The 22,605-nt window shown below is 37.2% G+C and overlaps 2 protein-coding genes across 10 annotated transcripts in view; both read left to right on the top strand.

The window, feature by feature from the left end:
* LOC113051848 (nuclear factor of activated T-cells 5) overlaps nt 1-11,223 on the top strand; it is a 37,776-nt gene extending 26,553 nt beyond the window's left edge. For 7 of the 8 annotated variants that reach the window (XM_026215983.1, XM_026215990.1, XM_026215987.1 and 4 more), the window contains 10 exons: nt 1,153-1,339; nt 1,506-1,696; nt 1,806-1,978; nt 3,264-3,398; nt 3,476-3,531; nt 4,054-4,186; nt 4,454-4,522; nt 4,624-4,718; nt 4,827-6,594; nt 7,680-11,223. In XM_026215983.1, coding sequence (XP_026071768.1) covers nt 1,153-1,339; nt 1,506-1,696; nt 1,806-1,978; nt 3,264-3,398; nt 3,476-3,531; nt 4,054-4,186; nt 4,454-4,522; nt 4,624-4,718; nt 4,827-6,594; nt 7,680-7,918 — 3,046 coding nt within the window. In that variant the 3' untranslated portion in view covers nt 7,919-11,223. The remainder of the gene's footprint in view (nt 1-1,152; nt 1,340-1,505; nt 1,697-1,805; nt 1,979-3,263; nt 3,399-3,475; nt 3,532-4,053; nt 4,187-4,453; nt 4,523-4,623; nt 4,719-4,826; nt 6,595-7,679) is intronic. The other variant, XM_026215984.1, reaches the window with a different exon arrangement.
* An 802-nt stretch (nt 11,224-12,025) lies between these two features.
* On the top strand, nt 12,026-22,014 carry LOC113051847 (lysine--tRNA ligase-like). 2 transcript variants are annotated; one of them, XM_026215981.1, is made up of 15 exons: nt 12,050-12,151; nt 12,860-12,990; nt 13,144-13,282; nt 13,367-13,532; nt 14,304-14,397; nt 14,491-14,677; nt 15,567-15,692; nt 15,797-15,916; nt 16,000-16,162; nt 17,528-17,701; nt 17,820-17,905; nt 18,806-18,891; nt 18,982-19,108; nt 21,275-21,418; nt 21,575-22,014. In XM_026215981.1, exons 2-15 carry the CDS (start codon nt 12,872-12,874, stop codon nt 21,647-21,649), a joined length of 1,806 nt encoding a protein of 601 aa, XP_026071766.1. In that variant the 5' UTR covers nt 12,050-12,151; nt 12,860-12,871; the 3' UTR covers nt 21,650-22,014. The 2 variants fall into 2 exon arrangements, with proteins under 2 accessions (XP_026071767.1, XP_026071766.1); XM_026215982.1 differs by lacking the exon at nt 12,860-12,990 and having other exon boundaries at nt 12,026-12,151.
* Nucleotides 22,015-22,605: the final 591 nt, after the last annotated feature.

Genomic DNA, 22,605 nt, shown 5'->3' with positions numbered 1-22,605 from the left:
AAAAAAAAAAAAAAATTATATATATATATAATTTTTTTATTTTTATTTTTTTTATTAACTTCTTGGTTATGTGAATGTTAGAGGCAACATCAAGGGAATGTTCCATTTTATAAGTTTGCAAACATTATTGGAAAGTTCCATGTAAAAGTTCTCTGAGTCCAACAAAAATAATTCAGAACGTTCCATAAACAATGTTTAAATGATACCATTTTGAGAACGTTATTATTAAAGACTCTATAACATTGAATGAACGTTCCATTAGGGTTACTGAAAGAATGTTTGTTCATAACTTTGTTAGCGTTCCCAATAAGTTATCACAAGGAAAACGTTATAAAATGTTATGAAAACGTTATTTTTTAATGTTCGATTAATGTTCAAAATGCCTAGTTTAAAAAAATATATTTACAAAACAAAATTTTCTGTGTTAGCTGGGTTCATGCAACTCTTTTCTGGACAACAAAGTATACATACAATACATTCTAAATCACAAATATCTTAAAGACTTTTTCTAAATGTCTATTTAGCATCTGACAGGAAACGTTTTAGAGACGTATTGCAGATGAGCAAACACACACATCGAATAGATGTTTCTGAGACGTATGTGTGCTATCAAGGAAGGTGAGCACAGGCTGCCAAGCAAGTTTTCCTTTTATATTCCATGAAAGAAAGTAAAGACTGGAATATATGACATGACTTTTCAAATCTGAAGAGCATCGTACACCTTTGACAAATTGGTAAATGGTTACAGAGAAAAACTGGGCATCATACACAACTGAGGACCACACACTAGCACACATTTCAAATCGTTCCTAAACAGTAAAAACCCATGCAGAAACTATTGCTATAGTTGATGCATGACAACTGAAGCCTAAAATTCAGCTCAAAAATATAATATCTTTGAGGTGCTCTGACTGGATTAACTGAATTTTTTTTTTAATCTTCTGAAAATCCACAATCTGGCTCTAGTTTTCAGTAACCAACATCTTTTGTAACTAATCGACGCAAAATCTAGGCAATAGTCAAGAGTATAATCTAGGGTCAACTCAACCAGTCTTGGAATTATGAGTAAATTGTTATTTCTGGATCAATTAAATGTTCATAAACCACAATTAAAGTAGCTTTCAAGTGATGTTCACCATATTTGTTTCATAGCTCCGATGGACCCCAAGCATCTGGTCTCAAAGGTGGGATACTGTCTTGTCAGTATCCTCAGAAAAGTGAAGGGAAGGAACTGAAGATCGTGGTGCAGCCTGAGACTCAGCATAGAGCGCGTTACCTGACTGAAGGAAGCCGTGGGTCTGTGAAAGACCGAACACAGCAGGGTTTCCCCACTATCAAGGTGGGTCACACAGAGTTATTTAAAACAAAAGGTTTTAGAAGTCTACTGTGCATTTCTTTATCTGAAACCTTTCAATGCAGAGAAACAAGACAAGTCTTATGGTTCTCGGTATTGATACAAAGGATGCATTTTATTCTGCTAACTGCAAGTTTCTTGATCCTCGCAGCTCGAGGGTGTGAAGGAGTCAGTGGTCCTACAGATTTTTGTGGGCAATGATGCTGGACGTGTGAAGCCCCATGGCTTCTACCAGGCTTGCAGAGTTACAGGCCGTAACACAACCGTCTGTAGGGAAGTGGACATCGAAGGCACCACTGTCATCGAAGTGCCTCTGGATCCCAGCAGCAATATGATTCTGGCGTATGTGACAACATGCATCAGACATTCAATCTTTATTTTCAGAGGAATCAAATGTGGTTGGAAGAGTTGATATTGGCAATGACCGGCTGACATTTAAGTATCTCTACAGTGTGGACTGTGTGGGGATCCTGAAGCTCAGGAATGCTGATGTGGAGGCCCGTATTGGGGTGGCTGGATCTAAGAAGAAGAGTACCCGCGCCAGACTGGTGTTTCGAGTCAACATCCCACGCCCGGATGGCTCTGTGCTCACATTACAGACCTCTTCGTCTCCCATACTGTGCAGTGAGTGGCTTTGGGTTATTCATAGCATCTCCCTGCTGGCGAGCCCAGCTGGTGCTCTCATCACATAGGAGAGGTAGGGATTAGAGAGGGGGATAATGAATGTTTATATTATTAAGGCCATAGAGCCAAAAAAAAAAAAAGAATGAACCCAAGGCAGAGCATCAGGTGCCTACTGAAGAGAGCTACAAGGTGTGTGATGAATTGCACTGCTTTGTTTTGAAATTGAATTTTTGTGTCACCAGCAAGTAGAGGAGTTTTCCAGGTTGCTTGTAATTTAAGTTCTGCTGACACCGTCTGTAGCATTCTGCTGATTATCACAGGAAATTATGTTGATTGTGTTAATAAGGACAGAAAACACATCTGCATTAAGATTTTAAAGGAATAGTTCATCGGAGAATGAACATTTGCTGAAAATGTATTCACCCTCAGGCCATCCAAGATGTAGCTGAGTTTGGTTCTTTATCTGAACAGATTGGGTCAAACTTAGCATTACATTCCTTGCTCACCAATGGATCCTCTGCAGTGAATGGGTGCCGTCACAATGAAAGTCCAAAAAGCTGATAAAAACATCACAATAATCCACACGTAATCCACACTACTCCAGTCCATCAGTTAAAGTTGTACTAAAACAAATCCATCACTACATTTTTAGCTTCAAACTGTTGCTTCCAGCTAAAGAATGAGTCCTCCATCCATAATATTGCTATAATATAAGTTGTTTCGCCTACATCAGAAGAGAAATATGCATGGATAAAGCACTGTTTACAAGTAAAAACGGTTCTAAACCAATTTGTTGGTGGATTTTGATGTGACAGGACGACAGCGGTGTGATGTTTTCACTGGAGGAATGTGTTATTATGGATTATGGACTCTAACGATGGTTTTTTTTTTTTTTTTAAATGTCATAGTGGTTGATTTGTTTCTCACAAACATGCAGCTTTTCACTTCACAAGACATTGATTGATATACTGGATTTCTTTATTGTGATGGTTTTAGCTTTTTGGACTCTCATTCTGACGGCACCCATTCACTGAAGAGGATCCACTTCTGAGCACTTCTGGCTATGCATTGTCAGCATAACGCCTGTGTTCCTTTAATGTTTCCTTCTGTGGCAAAAGTAACCAGGTTTCTCGTCAGTCACAAGCTGATTTGGCTATATGGCTTTGTTGACCCACACTTAATGTCAGATGTGCGGAAAATAAATATTTAATCATGGTCTGTTGCACAGAAACATGACTGTGTAACCTAATGGTCGCTTTCTCTCTTTCTCCGATTGATTTTATAGCCCAGCCTGCAGGAGTACCTGAGATTCTCAAGAAGAGTTTGCACAGCTGTTCGGTTAATGGGGGGAGTGAAGTCTTTATTATTGGAAAAAACTTTCTCAAAGGAACCAAGGTCATATTTCAGGAGAACGCTTCAGGTATCTTTACATGTTAAAAAGTATAATGCCATTTTCTATGCAGACTTCCTGTTTAACCTCTGCCTCTTTGACTGTAGCAGATGATAAGTCCTGGAAGGCAGAGGCTGACATTGACATGGAGTTTTTCCATCAGGTAAGCCATAGCATCTGCTGTGTCTATTATTTGACTGTGTGGGCTGATCAAGCATGGTAAAAATAGAGGCAGCTTTGTACATGTCACAGACGTCAGTGTCCCCAATTGTTGCCTGACAAGTGTTTTGAATATATCTGTTTTTGCAATGACTTGCCCTAGAATTTCATCAGTGATCTTGGTCATTTTCAGTTATTTTGTAAATATACTGAATGCTGCTACTACTAACTCTATTATACCTATGTATAGGGTCCAACATTTACACAAATGTGTGTAAAAACGGCAAAAAAATAGACGACTAAATGCACAATCTGACATCTCATTTGATTTGTAGGTAATTTGGATGAATTTTATCAAAATGTCTGATATTCTCCTTCGAAGTGTCTCATAAAGTACACAAAACATTAAATTGTATATATACCAGGCACTCATCATTGATGCTATGATAAGAAAATAGTCCGATTTAACTACGCAAGTAAATAAATAAACTGCAATTTTTTAATCTTTGACTTTCTCTCCCTTTAGAATCACCTTGTTGTCAAAGTCCCTCCATATCAAAATCCAGCTATCACATCTCCTGTATCTGTTGGTATCTATATTGTTACGAATGCTGGACGTTCCCATGATATTCAACCATTTACATACACTCCAGAGCCAGGTCAGTTTAATCTCCACTGTAAACATGACTCTTAAACACAAAAAAGTGTTTCCCAAACTCGTTCCTGGAGGCACACCAACATTATACATTTTAGGTGTCTCCTTAACAAACCTATCCGTATCAGGACTTGGAGTCTTTACTAATGATGAGTTGAATCGTGTGTGTTCCTTTTGGAAGAGTTTAAAAATGTACAGTGGGTGTGCCTCAAGAGTCCGAATTGGGAACCATTCATAAAAATCACTGATCTAAAAACATGCTTTTTTACAGTTGTTGATTCTTCTGTGAAAAAGGAAGTCTTGCCTCCAGTGACACCTTGTTGTTTTGAACAAATGAAAGGTGAGCAAACATCTATGCGTCTATCAGCATTATGTAATATTGCTCAATGACAGCCAGGGTTATGTAAGTGTCACTGGCCCTCTGTCTTTTGTTTCATATAGTAATCGATACTGCTTTGATGACGCCGGTTTTGCCTCTTGTCAAACGAGAAGAGGTCACTCCTATGGAGGTCTCCAGTAACCCCTCGGCCTTCAAGGTTTGTACAAATCACAAGACAGATAGCACCAAAATAAAGCAGTACTGCATGAACCATTTACGTATATTTTGTTAAATGCCTATGTCTATCCTGTTTGCAACCCATCAGACCTCTGAAGTCATCAATTCAGCCCAGCAAGCCTTAGATATGAGTGCTGAGATCTCCACCAATAACTGCAAATTTTCCAGTTCACTGGCACACCAAACAAGAGAACATGATCAATCTCAGAACTCTGTCTTTTCCAACAAAGAACCATTCAGCACCATCCAGGAACAGAGTCTTGCCCCCAGTGGCTCTTTCCATGTGCCTAATAAATCTCTACTTCAGCAAGGAGTTCAGCCATTCCTCTTGGAACACAGAGAGAGTCTCGGACAGGAGAGGACAGGCAACAATGGCGGTTCAGTGGTGGGGCTTTCCCAGATTGATGACAACTCGCAGCAGCAGCTCTCACTTCTACCTCCAGATGAGGTGGCACAACTGGAGCAGGCTGTACGGCAGCTGCAAGCGAAGGGATTCTGCAACATCCATCTCCAGAGTGAGAATTCACTATCGAAACAAAGACAACATCAACTTCATCAGCAGCACCAGCAAATTCAACAGCAGCAGCAACAAATCCAGCATCAACAACAGCAAATCCAGCAACAGCAGCAGCACATCCAGCAACAAGAGCAGCAAATCCAGTTGCAGCAGCAGCAACACCAGCAGCAGCAAGCTCTGGAGAACCTTCAGCATCAGCTCTTTCAGCCCCAGGTTCAGATACATTGTAGTTCAGAGCAGCAGAGCTCTTCCCAAGGTATGGTTCAGAATGGAAGCTCCCTCTTCCAGCAAACCCCATCACAACAGCAGCAGCAGCAACAAGCGTCCTTGTTTCAACAAGCAACTGGCTTTCTTCAGCAGCAACCCAGTCATTCCTCGCCTTCCCTGTTTCACAATCCTACAGCCATGACTGAAGCCCAAAGCCCACAGGAGGCTCTTTTCCACTCACAGAAGACCTCACCCAGTCAGGATCAGGTCCAAGCTTCCCTTTTCCAAAGCAGTCTGACGGTTCTCGGTGGGTCCAACATGTCTGCAGAAGCTCAGCCGTCTGCAACCAGTATGTTTCTTTCCCAAAATGCCATACAAGGCCAACTTGCTGTTAATGCTGGCCAGCCACCGCAATTGGCCTTTCTCACTTCAATGCAGACATCTTCTCTCGAGGCACCATCTGTATTTCAGACTCCACCCCAACTGTCCCCCATTCAGCAAGGCACTCCGATGGAGCAGCAGCAGTCACCACAGCGTACCCAACCTGGATCCATGTTCCAGAGCATCTCCCAGTCACCAAACAAACTCCCCCATGGTCAGCAGCAGCAGGCTGGCCTACTCCTCGGTTCCTTAAATTCTCCAGTGACACAAGAGCAAACTTCCAATCTGTTATTTGGTGGGCAAGTCCAGATAGGATCGATGAACAACAGTAGCCTAGCTTCTCAAGAACAACAGAGCACTTCCCTTCCCTTCTCTCAGACCAGCATGGTTACGGTCAGGCAGCAGGAGTCATCTGAACCCATGACGTTTCAGGATCAGACTACTATGGGGGTCAGCCCCTCCTCGAATAAGCCCATTTTCCAAGACCAGCAACCAATGCAGTTGGCACCAAGTTCTGGTACAGCCCCTCCACAGTCTGTAAACCTCTTCATGGCCCAGTCCGGCATTCAAGGGGGAATGGCTTCTCAAGACCCCATTTTTGCATCACAGAGTGATGTAAGCCGGATTCAGACTAGCACTTCCTCTCCAGTACAACAGCCTGGTCAACTCTTCCAGACCACAATGAGTGGAAGTCTCAATCAGGCCAACCAGAATCAGCAGCCAGACCTGTTCCTCTTTGAGATCCAGAATGGTTAGTCACTATTCTTCAGCATACATCAGGGCTCAACGCTAAGGATTTTTTCTACTTGCCTGGCCGGGCCAGTGGTTCATGTTTTTACCTGCCCTGCCAACATTTTCACTGGCTCTGCCACAAAAAAAATAAAAAGTTATCGTTGTCTTGACCCATGTTATCTTTTATTTTAATAAATAAGCTTATATGACACAAACATTTTAGATATTATTATAACATTTTATTTTACAATTTTCGATTTGAATTTTGATACCACATTAAAAACTACTTCCCTAAAAAAAATAAAGTTAAAGACAATTGAACAGTCAATAAATAAGAACAAATGAACAAATTACAAGTAATAGCACAATTAAATATATAGAAGATACAAATCAAAAGATGCTTTAGGTTTTTATGTTTGTAGGTCTTTATTTACAGAAATTGAACAATCACATGTAAAATAACATTGCATATTCCTCACTCAGTAATGCAGCTATCTTGATTTTTCAGGCCAATTCCAATCGCCTATTTTTTTATAATTGTCAAATTGTCTGATTGATTCTTTTTACGTTTAATTATGTTAAGCAAGACAATAGAAATAATGAAAATCCTAGTGCATGAAATTAGAAACAGCCACTTGTCAAATTTATTGTGAAGAGGAAAACCCCTTGAGATGTAACATCTTGTTTTCGAGGGGACCTAAAATGATTGATTGATCCAAAAAAACATGCTAAACACATGTAGCATGAGCATGTTCTGATTTAAATTAGATTGTGTAATTTCAAAAATTGAAGTAGAGACAGAATGGTCTGACTTCACTCTCTGACAGCAGGTGGCGCTTGTGGAACAGCAGCTTGATTCTGGCTGTAAACAAAGCATCACTACTGTAATATGCATTATACAGAGACAAGATTAAAAGAAAACTTTCCTGAAAACAGTCTGTTCCCCTCAGCGATACATTCATATAAACCAATTCAGTATTTCGCGGATTGTGTTTTTCACTCTGATTATAGGGCAGTCCTCATTGTTGAGCCCTGTACTTGCTTTATAACTTTTTGACTCATATTTCAGAGCAATAAGTCATTCTAACGATCTCTTTTCTTCAGAATGCAGTCAGCTGATGAACAGCCAAGGATCTACACTTTCTGATCAGATCATTGCCATCAATCAGTCTGGACCGAGTCAGCAAGAGAGTGAGGGGCAAATCCAGTCTTTACTTGGGCAGTCCCTGTCAGACCCTGGAACCGTGCAGAGCACTTTGACAACCTCTCAGAACATGGAGAAGATTGACGACCTTCTGGTGAGCCTCCAGGAGCAAAGCAATAACATCTCCCACTCCTACTAGGACCTTCAGTGTGTGTAGCTGCCCCAAAATCTCCATTCCATATGTGATTGTAGATTTCTTGTACACATCTTGGATAGTCGGGGTATCCTCTATTTTGAATATTTCAAGAATATAGGATGAGGTATTTCGCTCAGACCCCTTAAAAGAAATAGCAAGACATCCACTTTAGACTTTGTTACTGAGAAAGTAGAGTCGCCTGTTGATCCAGGATCTACAACTTCTGTCTGGAGACCCTCAATGCATCTTTTCAAGAGGAGCATTTCTCTGAGGAACTAACAAAATGCAACCCATATGTTCCTGCTATAAAGACTGTCATTAGTTCCGCAGCAACCCCATCGTAAATAAAGGCTTTGTGGCATTTGATATATATATTGAAGTTGCTTGAGTACACAGTAGGATATTTGAGGCACCTGGAAACCTAGAGATTCCCCAGAGGGTTTCTCCGGTGTAGGAGTCTGAAGAACTAAAACGCTGCCGCGAGTATCTCTTTATTTTTACAGTGACAGAGAACATTTTTAGAAGATCAGGACACATGGGAGGACTGCAGTTATGCCTGAACAGGATTTGTAGACAATCCACTTTCTCAGTGAGCCTGTGATATCTATTTTTAGCAGTTAACTAAACACCTTATCAAGAAAGCTTGATAGAAGCAGTCTGCAGTGAGATTTTTATTTTCAGCACTTTTTGTAAACAGACATTAATGCCTTTCTGTCTCAATACACTTCGGTTTCTATAAGCTATTTTTCTTTTGGAAAAAATATTTTATTCAGTCAAATGGGGAAAGAAAATATCGAAGTAAAAAAATAAAATAAATAAAAAAGCATTTTCCTTCTAGCACTTTATATATGTTTTCAGTGTGACTCATTGACATTTCATTGAGATCTATCTCAAAACATTTTTACTGTATAAATAATTCTAGTGTCCTTCGTCTCTTTGGACTTCTGTCTATTTTAGACTAACCCGTATAATACAACCAATTAGAAATGTACATTCCTGATTTAAAAAAACAAAACAAAAAAGCAGATATCAGTAATCTGAAAAACAAATTGCTTCTGATATTTATGTGTGATTTTGGTTTACATAAGTAATTTCTTGCTTGGTGTCTACTTTGTTTTGCATGTCCGAGTGTCCTATATACATGCATATGTGTGACATTTTTGTTTTCTGATGATATCTCTGTATTCCTTTACTGGTTCTAAAATATTGATGGTTCACGCTTGTATCATTTTGTGTCATTGTGATGGGTTATTTTATTCGCCAGTGTCTGGTACGCTGGAATGAGGCAGATTGTTTTTATTTGCAAATCAGAAAGGAGTGTCCAACCAGTATTATCCAACACACTGGCATACAGTAAATACAAACGCTGAATATGCTGGGGAAGCTACCCTTTGTCTTTTGTGGCAGAAATAGCTTGCATCAATTTTCAAACTTTATAGCCAATAGACGGCATGTCAAAACTGAAGACCGCGTGAAACATCGGATCTGCTTTTTCAAATATTGGCCATTTCTTTTGCGGCTGAGGTGGTTCAGTGTTGGTATATTCGGTTATGAAGTGAGTTTGTTTCGAATGTAGAGAAACATTATGTGAGCTATATATTTCTGGTAATGTCAAGCTCATGTGATGTATGTGCTCTAGCGTCACACATGATGTAAAGCTGCCAAACTAGTTTGAATATTAGGCTGATGTGAAGTTAGCTGGCAGATTGTCTTGTTGTAAGCATCAGGATGAATATATACATTATGAGGGAGCTGTTCTCTGTAATGTCCACAAAAATGGCTCATTTGAGCATGCTATATGGTATTCAATGTCAAATTTTTGACCGTTTTCTTTGCTCAGTACCTTGAGTGATTTTTATGCCTACTTTTTAGTAGAGACTATTTTATCCTCTTTTTGGAGAAGTTTTGCTTGAAGGGTGCTCTCATATATCTCTGCGTGGGAAAGAACTGTGAACAGGAACTGGAAAAAAAAGTATATTTTTTGTGATTTATCTTCATCTCTGTACAATACTAATTGCCCCCCTCCCCAACCCCATAATACTCAATATTTATATGAATGTTTTACTTTCACCATACATCTTTTTAAAAAATATTTATTTTGTGTCTCAAGAATTTACACCGTTAGACTCAACGCCTAGAGTTCAATTCAAATGCATAATTTCAACAATATTTATATCTATTAAAGAAAAAAATGTGTGTTGTCCATGTACTGTTGCAACATCATGATTAGGCTACACAGACATGGTTGAGAGTCTGTATTATACTTTCCTGTTGTACTTTCACTACTGCAAAAAAGATATTATGGATTATTAAGGGATTTAATAACTTGCTTGTTAAAACCGAACTTTTCTATAATCATTTCATAAATTTTTGGGAAATGTAAGCCATAAACACAAACATTGCCATCCCACCCATGAAAAAAAATATCAGATTTGTATGATTCTTGGGACCAATTATAAATTATTTTTAGTTTAATTAAGAAATCTAAACATCCATTTTGGGTGAAATACGTTTTTTTTTTTTATCAATTAAATGTAATTGTGCAATGTCTGTCCTTTAGTAGTAATTTTCTTTGAAAGTCATAAGTCACCGTTGAAAAGTCTTTGCATATAACAAATTGATTAATTTATTTGTATAATGAAACACATTTTTTCCAATTCATCCCAGTCACAAAATCGATACTAAACAATATGCCTTTAAAGTCAATAAATGTGTATGTTGGTTGACGCTCTAAATATAAAGTAATTGGTAGCTGTGCCTTCTGATTTTTTTTATTTAAAAGCAGATAATTTCATGGCAATTGCCTTTTTGACTGCTCATGAAGCCAATGGCCAACCAATAAACATGTATGACTACATAAAGAAAAGGCAATATATATGTTTTTTTTGTTTAATATATTTTTTTTTCAGCAGGCAATATATTGCTTTAAAGAGTTAAGCAGTCAGAAAATACTGCTTTTTCATATTCAGTTGGATTTCTTTAATCCTTCATCAAAAATGAACTTAAACTGTTATGCTTCTGTTGCTTATTAATATATGATAATTCCTTATGTGCTATAATGATGTGCACTATAGGTATTATGTCAATCTTACAGCAATATACTTTCATGTGTCAGTTTGCAATAATGTGTTGTCAGATTTGGAAAGTCTCCATTGGATGTGAAAAAAAAAGCTACTTCTGACATATTTGTACAATTTATTACACAAATCATGTATTTTGCTTTTTTTGGGGCATTTTTACTCTTGCATTTATTTTTTTCCTGTAAATGTGCTGCTATGTATCAATAAAAATAGGTTAAATATAAATAACTCCAGACTTGTTCTTTACTTGTTTTCTTTCATGCATGCATTGAACTTTGCATGGAGCTATTTCCTGTGTTTGCAATGAATGAAGAGAACTGCACTTTTGTTTTCTGAGCAACAGAGGTCTCTGCTCACAGCCTGACAATATGACGAGATCACTTAGGCCTACGGTTTAAAACGTTTAACTACAGAATGCGTTTTGTCTCAATCAAATGCTTATTACAAATATTCGACAATACAGAAGCTGCATTGTATATTGTGCATAACATACAAACATGACTGTCGAAGTAATGCTATTTAAGAATAAAAAAATATATATGTGAGCAGTACTTCAAAAGACAAAACTTTAAATTAGGTCCATGTGTGGGCCTATTTTTTAATCAAATAAATATATTAAACACCTTTACATTTCACATATTTAAAACATTCTCTCTCTCTCTCTCACACACACTCTCTCTCTCTCTCCTTCTTTCTCTCTCTCTCTCTATATATATATAATCACACAAACATGCATATATATATATATATATATATATATATATATATATATATATATATATATATATATATATATATATATACATATCTATGTATGAATGTGTGTTTCCATTTCTTTATTTGATCTTTTTCTTATCTTACAGTTTCATAATTTAACAAGCAGTAACGTGTTATTATATATATATATATATATATATATATATATATTTTTTTTTTTTTTTTATTTATTTATTTTGGGGGGGGGGGGGACAAAATAAAGAAAGAAATTAATTAGAAGTAAAAAGAAGTGATGCAACAACAAGCACCGGTACTTTTACATTGAAAGTTGTTAGGAGCTCAGGCCCCGGATGTGTGGCGTGTGTGTGTGAGTCTCGAGGAATAGCGCGGAGAACATGGCAGACGGAGCTGTTGTGGATGGAGAGAAACTCAGCAAAAAGTACACGCATTTATAGCATTACAGCGCTTAAATCGATTCTGTGAGATATAACACTTAAGAGAAGTGTGCATGTGTGTATTATGTGTCTTATCTCGTCCGTTGTGATATATGAGCTCGATGTGGAGAAATGCATGCCGGGCAACGTGGTAGGATTCCCGTGCCTCTGCTCGACTCAGAGATCCTTTCAAAAATACGATTCACATTCATTATTCTTCGTCGTGTCTTCGTATGCTTATTTTATGGTAGCTTCTCCGCTGTTCAATTAGCTTATCTAACGTTACTCGTTTGACCCTAAATGCTTTCACTAACGTTATTGGACCATAAACGATCTGACGGATTCAGAAATACAATGCGAGCAAACTTAGTTATCATTTCAACTTCTGCATTACATTTTAGCCCTGTCTCGTAAATAATAAACGTAGTACGTTTAAGATGTTCCGAATTGGGTTTATATTTGAACCGATTCGAAAGATTCATTCCGACTCAAACGAACGAGTCATTCAGAGTCCCTGTTCGTCATGTAGCTCTCTGTCAGGTGTTTCATAACAGCATTATTGTTCTTATTATAGAATGACAAGCACAATTTATACTGTGCCCATTATTTGGAAAAGGCAACAACAAAGATACCAAAATACATTTATGATACAATACCAACCATATCTTACGTTTTTGTTTTTGTACCTTGATTTGTCTTGATTCATCAAATAGGACGTTCGCATCATGTTGACTCTGGTCAGAATATGCAGGCTGCAAGCGTTCAGGCCGCAGACGTTTGCTCTGCCCAGCTCACAAAACCTGCCTTTGCTTATTGAAGGAAGTCGCTGGAGAAGTGGCAAAAGGTTGGTGGTGTTTCCATTTCATGTGAAAAGCGACCAACCTTTTGTCACTAAAAAACTGTGCTTGCTATATAGACCTCCAAAGCTAGATGTGCAACACCAATGCCTGTAGTGTTTTATCTACCGCGGCGACTGAGCGTCTTTCTTTGTCCTCAGTGAGCTGAAAAGGCGCATGAAAGCTGAGAAGAAAGCAGCTGAGAAGGAAGCCAAGGTCAAAGAGCAGGAACCGAAGGAGACCACTGACAAGTCACAGCAAAATGCGTATGGGGACGACGAGGAGACTCTTGACCCAAATGTACGTTGATTCTCGATTATGGAAGTCCCGTTAATTCAGAACGAAATGTATAAGATTCTTCTCATCTTTTCATTTTCAATGCAGCAATACTTCAAGATACGCTCTCAAGCCATTCAAGCCTTGAAGGGAACCGCTGAAGACCCATACCCTCACAAATTCAACGTGGACTTGTCTCTTACTGCGTTCATCGAGCGATATAACAACCTTCAGCCGGGGGACCACTTGACAGATGTCGTCCTCAGCTTGTCAGGTAAATGTCCTCTGCTTGTATTTTCAGTAGTGATGCACTAAAATAATTTCGATAAAAACGAATTGAATGTTTTCAGTTAGCTGAAAGCCGAAAATTAAGTTTGTTTATATTTGGATAAATAAACTTGGCATGCATTCATTTTTTTAAGTATAATTGCAGTGACTAATAAAAACTTTCTCCATGAAATATAGTCATTGCTAACAGTTTGGGTAAAATTTTAAAGATCACCTAAGTAATAGTGCATATTAATAAAAGTTATCCTTTCTGGAGTTAATTTAATTTTTTTAGCAAACTATCGACTTTATGATGTAAATTTCAATGGTTAAAAAACACGAAGCAATGAGACTTGATAGTAAAGGAGAACTTCGTGAAGAGGAAGTGATGCTCGGTTTATGTGCTTGCCACTTTAATTGTGGCTTCGCCGATGTGTCTCAACGCATTAAAGAGCATCAAAATCATATTTATTGCATGCATTTTGTGATTAAATTGACAGAAAGCTCGAAAAAGAAAAGAAAAATTGCACATGCTCTACAAATAATGTTTGGTTGAATGAATTCTGTGCATGCTTCAACAGAAATCAACATGGACTAAAAGATAGATCTTGGCATTTGTGAGTTGATATTGGTTTTGGTCAATGATCTTATGATTTTCATCCACCTAGAAATGTGATAAATTAATATAAAAAGAGAGATTTCTGCTGTTTGAATATCCTTTTGAAGACAGTTTGATCCTTTTCTTATTTTGTACCCTTGCGTTTCACTTGATCGAAAGGTCGTGTCCACGCCAAGAGGGCTTCAGGTGCCAAGCTGCTGTTCTATGACCTGCGAGGAGAGGGAGTCAAGCTGCAGGTCATGGCCAACTCCAGGTCTGATTTACACTCTGCGCCATCACGTTTCAGTCTTTTTTGTTTTCTTTATTGTTGCAGTAAAATAACCAGTTTTTGATCTGCCGTTCTTAGGAACTACAAATCAGAAGAAGATTTTGTGCATATCAATAACAAATTGAGGCGAGGGGACATCATCGGGGTCCGGGGGAACCCTGGCAAGACTAAGAAGGGCGAGCTGAGCATCATCCCGATCGAGATGACTCTGTTGTCTCCATGCCTTCATATGCTTCCCCACCTTCACTTTGGCCTGAAAGACAAGGTATAGTCTAGTTGTTGAAACACCTTGGAAATAACACCTTTCTTTGAGTTCTGCTCCTCCTCAGCAGTGACTCCTGTTTACATTTTAGTGTCCGTACAATAGCAGAGCTACAACAAATATGCCGTTTAACAAAGCAATTGCTTTTGAAAAAGAAATACATTTTAGCATACTTAAAAAGAATATATGTAGGTGGGTACTGAATTTGAGGTTTCCAGACACATAATTACATGTTAAGTGCTTTTTTGTCCACCTCAAGTAGGAAACAAGCACGTCTTTAAATGTAGTTCAACCTTTGCTTTAAAACAAGGTTTAAAGGGTTCTGCTCAATGCACAGACAAGCATTTATGGTTAACTAAAATATACTTTCTATTGAAATTTGTATGTCGTTTATTGAAATCTAATTGTAATTAAGTTGCATTTTAGCACATTTAAAATATATGAACTAAGTGAACACAGAAAGTGTTGGTTTGTAGTATTTTACCACGACAGAAGAAAAAGTCAAGATTTAAAATGTATATTAAAATGTTTCATTTCAAATTATTCCAAAATGAGCTTTTTAGAAATGTAAGTTATGAAAGTGGTCTATTTCATTACAATTATATTATGCAAGTACAGTTTTTGAAAATACAATTTTAAGATTTGAAGTGGGTGCACACTTTTTTTTCACAGAGGAGTTGCATGATATTTACGAAAATAATCAATATATATATTCAGTATTTATTGCTCAAAGAAACATTGACTTATACTCAGATCCTTAGCATTTACAGATTGTCACAGTAGATGCCCGAGTACCTATTAAAGAATATATCTGATGTGTCAGTTATTCTTCATTCATAATGTTGCATGTACTGATCTACATGATTGTATTTTTCTGTCCTTGTTCCTTCAGGAAACCAGGTTCCGACAGCGGTATCTGGACCTGATTCTTAATGACTTTGTGAGACAGAAGTTTGTGACCCGCACCAAGATCATCACCTATCTCCGTAGATTTCTGGACGAGCTTGGGTTTCTTGAGGTGAGGAGGTTGATTTCTGCTGAGAAAAGCTATGCAGATTTACTCGTCTCCTGAGAGAGTTCCTTCAAGTTTCAATGGTTGCCCTTTGTGAATGTGTTTAACAGATCGAAACACCCATGATGAACCTGATACCCGGTGGTGCTGTAGCAAAACCATTTATTACTCACCACAATGAGCTCAATATGAAACTTTTCATGAGAATTGCTCCTGAGCTTTACCATAAGGTAACTGTATAACCGCAGTTGTAGTTCAGGAGTGGAATTCCTGAGTTGTATTGCATAATATCTAACCTTCATCAACGTTCCAGATGTTGGTAGTCGGAGGAATCGACCGTGTGTATGAGATCGGGCGTCAGTTCCGTAACGAAGGCATCGATCTCACCCACAACCCAGAGTTCACCACATGCGAGTTCTACATGGCTTACGCCGACTATCACGACCTGATGGAAATCACAGAGAAGCTGCTCTCAGGTTTGTTAAACCGCTGCTGTGCCTCGTTTAGCTCATTTTGTGATCTGTAATGTAGTGTTTTCTTAGTACCAAAATTTCAATATTCGGTACCGATACCAGTGAAAATCCACAATTCTCTGTACCAGTTTCGGTACCAAAGCAGAACACAAAAATATGCTAATAAAAAAAAACACTTTTTTTATCACAAAATAAAACCAATGCCATTATTTATACTTATTTACAATTGTGTTTAAAGTTTTCTACAAGTAATATAATTATGAAAAACAGTAAACAAGTTTCATCCAAATTTAAGTCTTTTAATTAATGAAATTTAAACATTTTATTTTTTGGTAAATAAAGGGGATTTGCTATTAAAATTAATTAATTAATTATTTACAACACAATGCCTTTATGTAAAAATGAACTTTTATTTTGACAGGCTTTTATTTTGACACTGGTTTTACTCTAATGAAACAGTAAAATGCTTGTGAAGTGATGCAGAACAGTTCTGGTGATGTTGTTTATGTATTTATGTCCTCATTGAGAAGGCAGATGCTGAAATTACTGCAAGGGTCACACACTTCATTCATTCATACACACAGACACGCAGAACATGTAGGATTCATATTTCAACCAACTTTGCTGCTTAACATTAACAGATACTGGTCCATATGGAGATTTGATTTGATTAATTAATGCTAACTTTGACAAATTCCTTGACTGTCCATATTAAAATGTGAGTTTAATTTTCATGACTGGATTTTGAGATTCCGTCCACGTTTTCTGCTTCGCGCACACAAGCTTGTTAAGAAACTGGAAACGTTCAGTAAAAGCAGAACATTAATGGTTTAGTTTCTTAGTGCTTTTTAAAAGTGACCCAAAAATAAAAATTGTTGTCTCATCCAATGTTTTCCAGAAAATAAGTTGCATGTTATGAAAATTGTATGGTTGGGAGAGAAAAAAAAACACAGTTAAACTCACATTAATAATATATGAGTAACATTTCTTATTACATTCATAATTAATGTAAAATGCAAGAACAAAAAGACGTAAAAATAGACAAAATAAACGTTATAAAAATGTATTTTAGTTTCTCTCGCATAATAAACTTGGGGCCCAACTATCTCTGGCATTTGAAGCAAATCCAAATGTGTGCTTTGTGCATGCTTTTAGTGCTTGACATTAATATGATAAGATATGATACTTGCCCTCCTGTCTTCAGTCTTTGTCCATCCATTGAAAGACCACATAACCAAACATGTTCAAGCTATTTCAGAGAGCTAATAAAGACATTGTAAAAGTAATCCATTCATATGTTTGTTTAAGGGACAGAAATCTCTCAGATTGAAATCTCCCAGCAGATTTATCTCTTGTTTGCTTTCACAGGAATGGTGAAGCACATCACCGGAGGTTATAAGGTGAAGTATCATCCTGATGGTCCGGAGGGACAAGCCCATGAAATAGACTTCACTCCTCCTTTCAGACGCATCAGCATGACTCAAGACCTGGAGAAGGAATTGGGGGTGAAGTTCCCGGCTCCTGACACCTACGACAGTGATGGTGAGGGTTACGGTCCATAAAAAGAGCACAGAGGAGATCTGGGAAAATTACTCGATGTATGCTGGGGCTCTGTTGCTAGAATGATTAAAGCTCATCATTTATTATTTTTTTTTTACAGAAACACGCAAGTTCTTAGATGACCTTTGTGTCCAGAAAGAAGTTGAATGCCCTCCTCCCAGGACGACTGCTCGTCTTCTGGACAAGGTATGAAGTACTGGACAAAAAACTGCCACTAGAATAGAAATGGGATGGAAAATACTCTCAAATGTTTTTGGGAATGCATTGTTTTTTTAACTTTATTATTTTCCTTTAGATTGTTCTAAAGACAAAACATAAGATGAATTCCTGAAACGTTTTAGGAAATTCCTGTTCTTAAAAATTCATCGTGATCAATCTCTTAAAGTCAGGAAAACCTCCAACTTGTCTTTATTTATTTTTATTATAATTTTTTTTAACTATTTAGCATTACAACATAACATTAGCAACATATAACACATATAACTATTATTAGGAATGAGCATTGATGATGTAAAACGTTATGCATTACATGATTTTGCTAGATTTCTACATTTAGTTACAAAAATAGATGAGTATTAAAGAAGAACAATAGAGTTAAATAGGGACCTTTAAAAGTGTTTTTTTTTTTTTTTTATTAAAAGATATTCGGCAGCCATTTAGAATACACAGACTATTAAAAAAAATAATAATAAAAATAACCTTCTGTTAAATAACCTTCAATCAATAAAAAAAAAATTGCACACTTATGATTATAGAAATCTGCATCAAATTAAAAAATATTTCCTTTGAGTTTTTTTATCGATCTGAATATTACGTTCTTTTTTTTTACATTAAGAAAAAAAAAATTAAGATTAGCACTTCGAATTTGCATTCTTATGAAAATTATTTTCATTATATGATGAATTTCTTAAGATTTTCATGAATCCTGCCCCAGAAGCTTAAATAGCAGGCCAGTTAATTATATGCAATACTTGATTTCTCTTCACAGGAGCGTCTTTACTGACGAGATGCGCATGAAAATCGCATTCGATTTTTTTACACATCCCTAACACATTCTTCCTCTTTTTGTCAATTTTTTGTTGACAGCTTGTAGGAGACTTCTTGGAGGTGAAGTGCATCAACCCAACATTCATCTGCGATCATCCACAGATCATGAGTCCTCTAGCGAAATGGTATCTGCCTGACTTTGATTTGATTTCACTATAGTGTATAGTTAAATCACAAATTCTTTAAAACATTCAACTGACGTGTCCCCTCCTCAGGCACAGATCTCAGAAAGGTCTAACTGAGCGCTTTGAGCTCTTTGTGATGAAGAAGGAGATCTGCAACGCCTACACGGAGTTGAATGATCCTATCAGACAACGAGAACTGTTTGAGCAGCAGGCTAAGGTGAAGATGCACTGTCAAATCATTTTCTGTGTTAATCTCACACCAATTGTTGAATTATGGGGGACTTTCTTTGTTTAGTTTACTATCAAACTTTTGCGAAAATATTTGCAAAACATGCGTTGTTTGCGGAAAACTGAAGTTAAAAAGTTTTTCTTAAATGTCTGTTGGCGTCCTCAAGTGGCGAGCTTCGTGATTGCATCATTAGAAAATTTATGAGTCCAAAAGATGGTATACATTTTTACCAAGAGATCCACCGGAATAGCCTCCGACACGAACAGGGCTTCTTTTAACTTCTAGAAAAAAAATATTTTTTAGTACAAACTAAAACATTTTTATTAATACGGGAAACTGCCCATAATGCCTCAGTGCCCCTGACGTCTTACGTCATTACAGTGGGCCATGCGTATGTTACTCAGTCACTTGTTATCTAGCTTCGAGCGCAACAACACAAAAATGAGCGAAGAAAGTAACAATACACAGTCATCCTCAAAACCAGTGGCAGAAGAGCTAACGGCGAGATGTGGGTCAGCTTTTTTAGCCTGGAGATGGTTTGGTTTTGACAAAAAAAGACAGGCAACAAACGTCGCCCATCTGTAGAATTTGTCGTACGCAGATCGCCGTATAGCGGAGCACCACAACCAACCTCTTCTATCATCTCCATACAACGCACAAAACACAGTTTGAAGAGTACGAAAGGCTTTGTGCTGAACAAAACGGCACTGCTGCTAAAAACACGGTACTAAAAAAGAACAGACACAACAGACCTTGGGAGAAACATTCACAAAGAAAACACAATATGACAAAAAAACTATCAAATTACAAACTCTGTAACAAGTTTTATTGCACGGTCTATGTTGCCAATTTAATCAGTGGAGTAGGATGGGTTACATTTTGGGTTAATGTAACAGACTTTAGATCCCAGATATAATCTGCCCTTCAAGGAGATATTTCAGTGAAACCGCTCTACCAAAACTGTTCAAGTCTTGTCGACAAACGCGGTCACATAAATTGCAGGTCAGCTATTATGCCACGACCTCCGATCTGTGGTCCGGCAGAACCTCGGAGCCGTACTGCAGAGCAGTGTCTGTTTTTTTATTTTGTTCCTTTTTGTCTTTTTTTATCCTCATCTTTTATATTAATATACTATACAAAAATGTTATATTGTGTTGTGTTCTAATGTTTACATTTTGCAAAACACAACTTTTTTTTTTTTAAAGAGGTAGTCACATTGTTGATAGTCTATTAATAATAGAGTACTGTTTGCAAAGCACAAAGTTAATATATTACGTACATATATTGTACTGAAAAAGCACTGTTCTTGTATTAAAATAAAGATTTAGTACAGTAATTTGGTTCATGTTTAAATAAATAATGTCTCATATCTTTATGAACTAGTAATTCCATACAATAATAAGTAAAATGTAGCAAGTCAAAAGACCAACTGGACCTTCTTTGCCAATTTGCGCACCTTTCTTTAAAGGATTGCAAATTTATCGTCTGAATATCGATATCAGGATATTGAAAAAAAAATATATAGAGAGATACAGTTTTGTCAATATCACCCACCCCTATCTGGTGTTATAAAGCAATAATTCTAGTCACTCACTTGATCTTCGTTTCTTCATTGTGGTGGTTTGATTGCTCAGTGGTAGAGTATTGCGTTATCGGCGCAAAAGGTCGAGGGTTCAATTCCCAGGAACACGCATACTGATAAAAAACAAAATGTATAGCCTGAATGCACTGTAAGTCGCTTTGGATAAAAGCATCTGCAAAATGCATAAATGTTTAAATTAAAGAAATGAAAACTTTTATTCAGAAAGGATGCATTAAATTGATCAAAAGTGACAGTAAAGAGTGTTAAAGAATATTTCCATTTCAAACAAATGCTGTTCTTTTAAAATTAATTTCAAAGAATCCTAAAATATTCACCACGGTTTTGCACAAAAATATTAAGTGGAAAAAACATTGATAGTAATAAAAAGTGTCTCTTGGGCACTAAATTAGCACATTAGAATGATTTCTGCGGGATCGTGTGACACATAGTCTCAACCAATATGAATGCTCTATTAAAATATACTGTAAAGAAATTTTTTTCCCCCATACTTTGCTTTTTCTTTACTGAGAAAATATCTTGTTGTTAACTGAATGTTGCATCTGTGTCCACAGGCCAAGGCAGAAGGTGACGATGAGGCGATGTTTATTGATGAGACCTTCTGCACTGCTTTAGAGTACGGCCTTCCACCCACGGCAGGATGGGGCATGGGCATCGACCGCCTCACCATGTTCCTCACAGACTCCAACAACATCAAGGTAACACCCACCTTGGCCCCATTTCAGGACTATGAAAAATGTGAACCACTGCATGTATATGAATAAAACAGGACATTGTGGCCCTGTTTATAAACCGATCAAATCTCATTCAGTTTGAAAGAAAAACTGGTTCTGAATCCATGTGTTGTTCTTTAGGAGGTGCTTCTTTTCCCGGCCATGAAACCTGAAGACAATAAATCAGCTCCACCTGCAGAGGGCACTTCAGTGTAACACTGTGACTGGCTTCATAGGAGTGAAGAAAACACCTCCGGATTTCGTCCATCTCTCAGTTTCTCGATTCAATCTGAACTGTCCCAAGTTATTGTCACTGTTGAGGGTTGTAGCCTGACTGTTTAAAACCTATGAACTGAAGGGAAGGATTTCAGCAGTTCTTTTAACGTTACGGCTTAACATTTTAAGGGGAATAGGAAAACCTGTTGTTTGTCCCATTGTCAAGTTCCTGCACTTCTGTGGCCTGGGGTGATCAATGATGGTTGAGAAACGTGCAGATGTGTTATGATCTCCTGTCCAACTGTGTGTTTTTTTAACAGGCTGTTCAATTGAATCACATTAAATAATGACTTAGACAAGCCAAACAATTTGTGGGTTTTGTTTCCACATTGCATCTCTCCTTTATTTTCAAATAAAAGACAATTCCTCACAAAATAATGTGCTCTTTTAGAGCAAGTCTTTTAAATGACAGAGTAAATTAATGATTCTGGTCATCATAATTTGTAAGGGTTATTTTACAATCTTATGAACTCTGAATTTTCGGTCACAAAAGTGCCCCCAACAAGTTTGTTAGATATAGATATATAAATCTAGCCTGCTATTTTATAGAGAGAGATTATACATAATAGATATAAAACGTTACACTGAAATACTGATGTGTGTCAAGCATTAGCGCAACATGATGTGATTAATTACACCTGTTGTTATTCTGCTAGGACACCTGCTTGAACTTAATTTTACTTTCTTCAAGTAATTGGTAAAATCTTAAAGTTAGTTTAATTGTTAAAAAAAATGGTGCATTCGTAATTTTGTTCAGATCTGCGATCCAAATCAGGGTTTGGTGTATATCCGATTGGAATCGAATCATATTTAACAAGTGTGAACGGCAGAAATTACATGAAATACGAATTATTATTATTATGTATGGCTGAAAACCTGTATTTTTTGGGACCACT

Source organism: Carassius auratus, chromosome 32 (assembly GCF_003368295.1).
Source record: "Carassius auratus strain Wakin chromosome 32, ASM336829v1, whole genome shotgun sequence".
Lineage (NCBI taxonomy): Eukaryota > Metazoa > Chordata > Actinopteri > Cypriniformes > Cyprinidae > Carassius > Carassius auratus.
The sequence above is the reverse complement of the archived record's forward strand: the minus strand, read 5'-3'. Positions and strand labels throughout refer to the sequence as shown.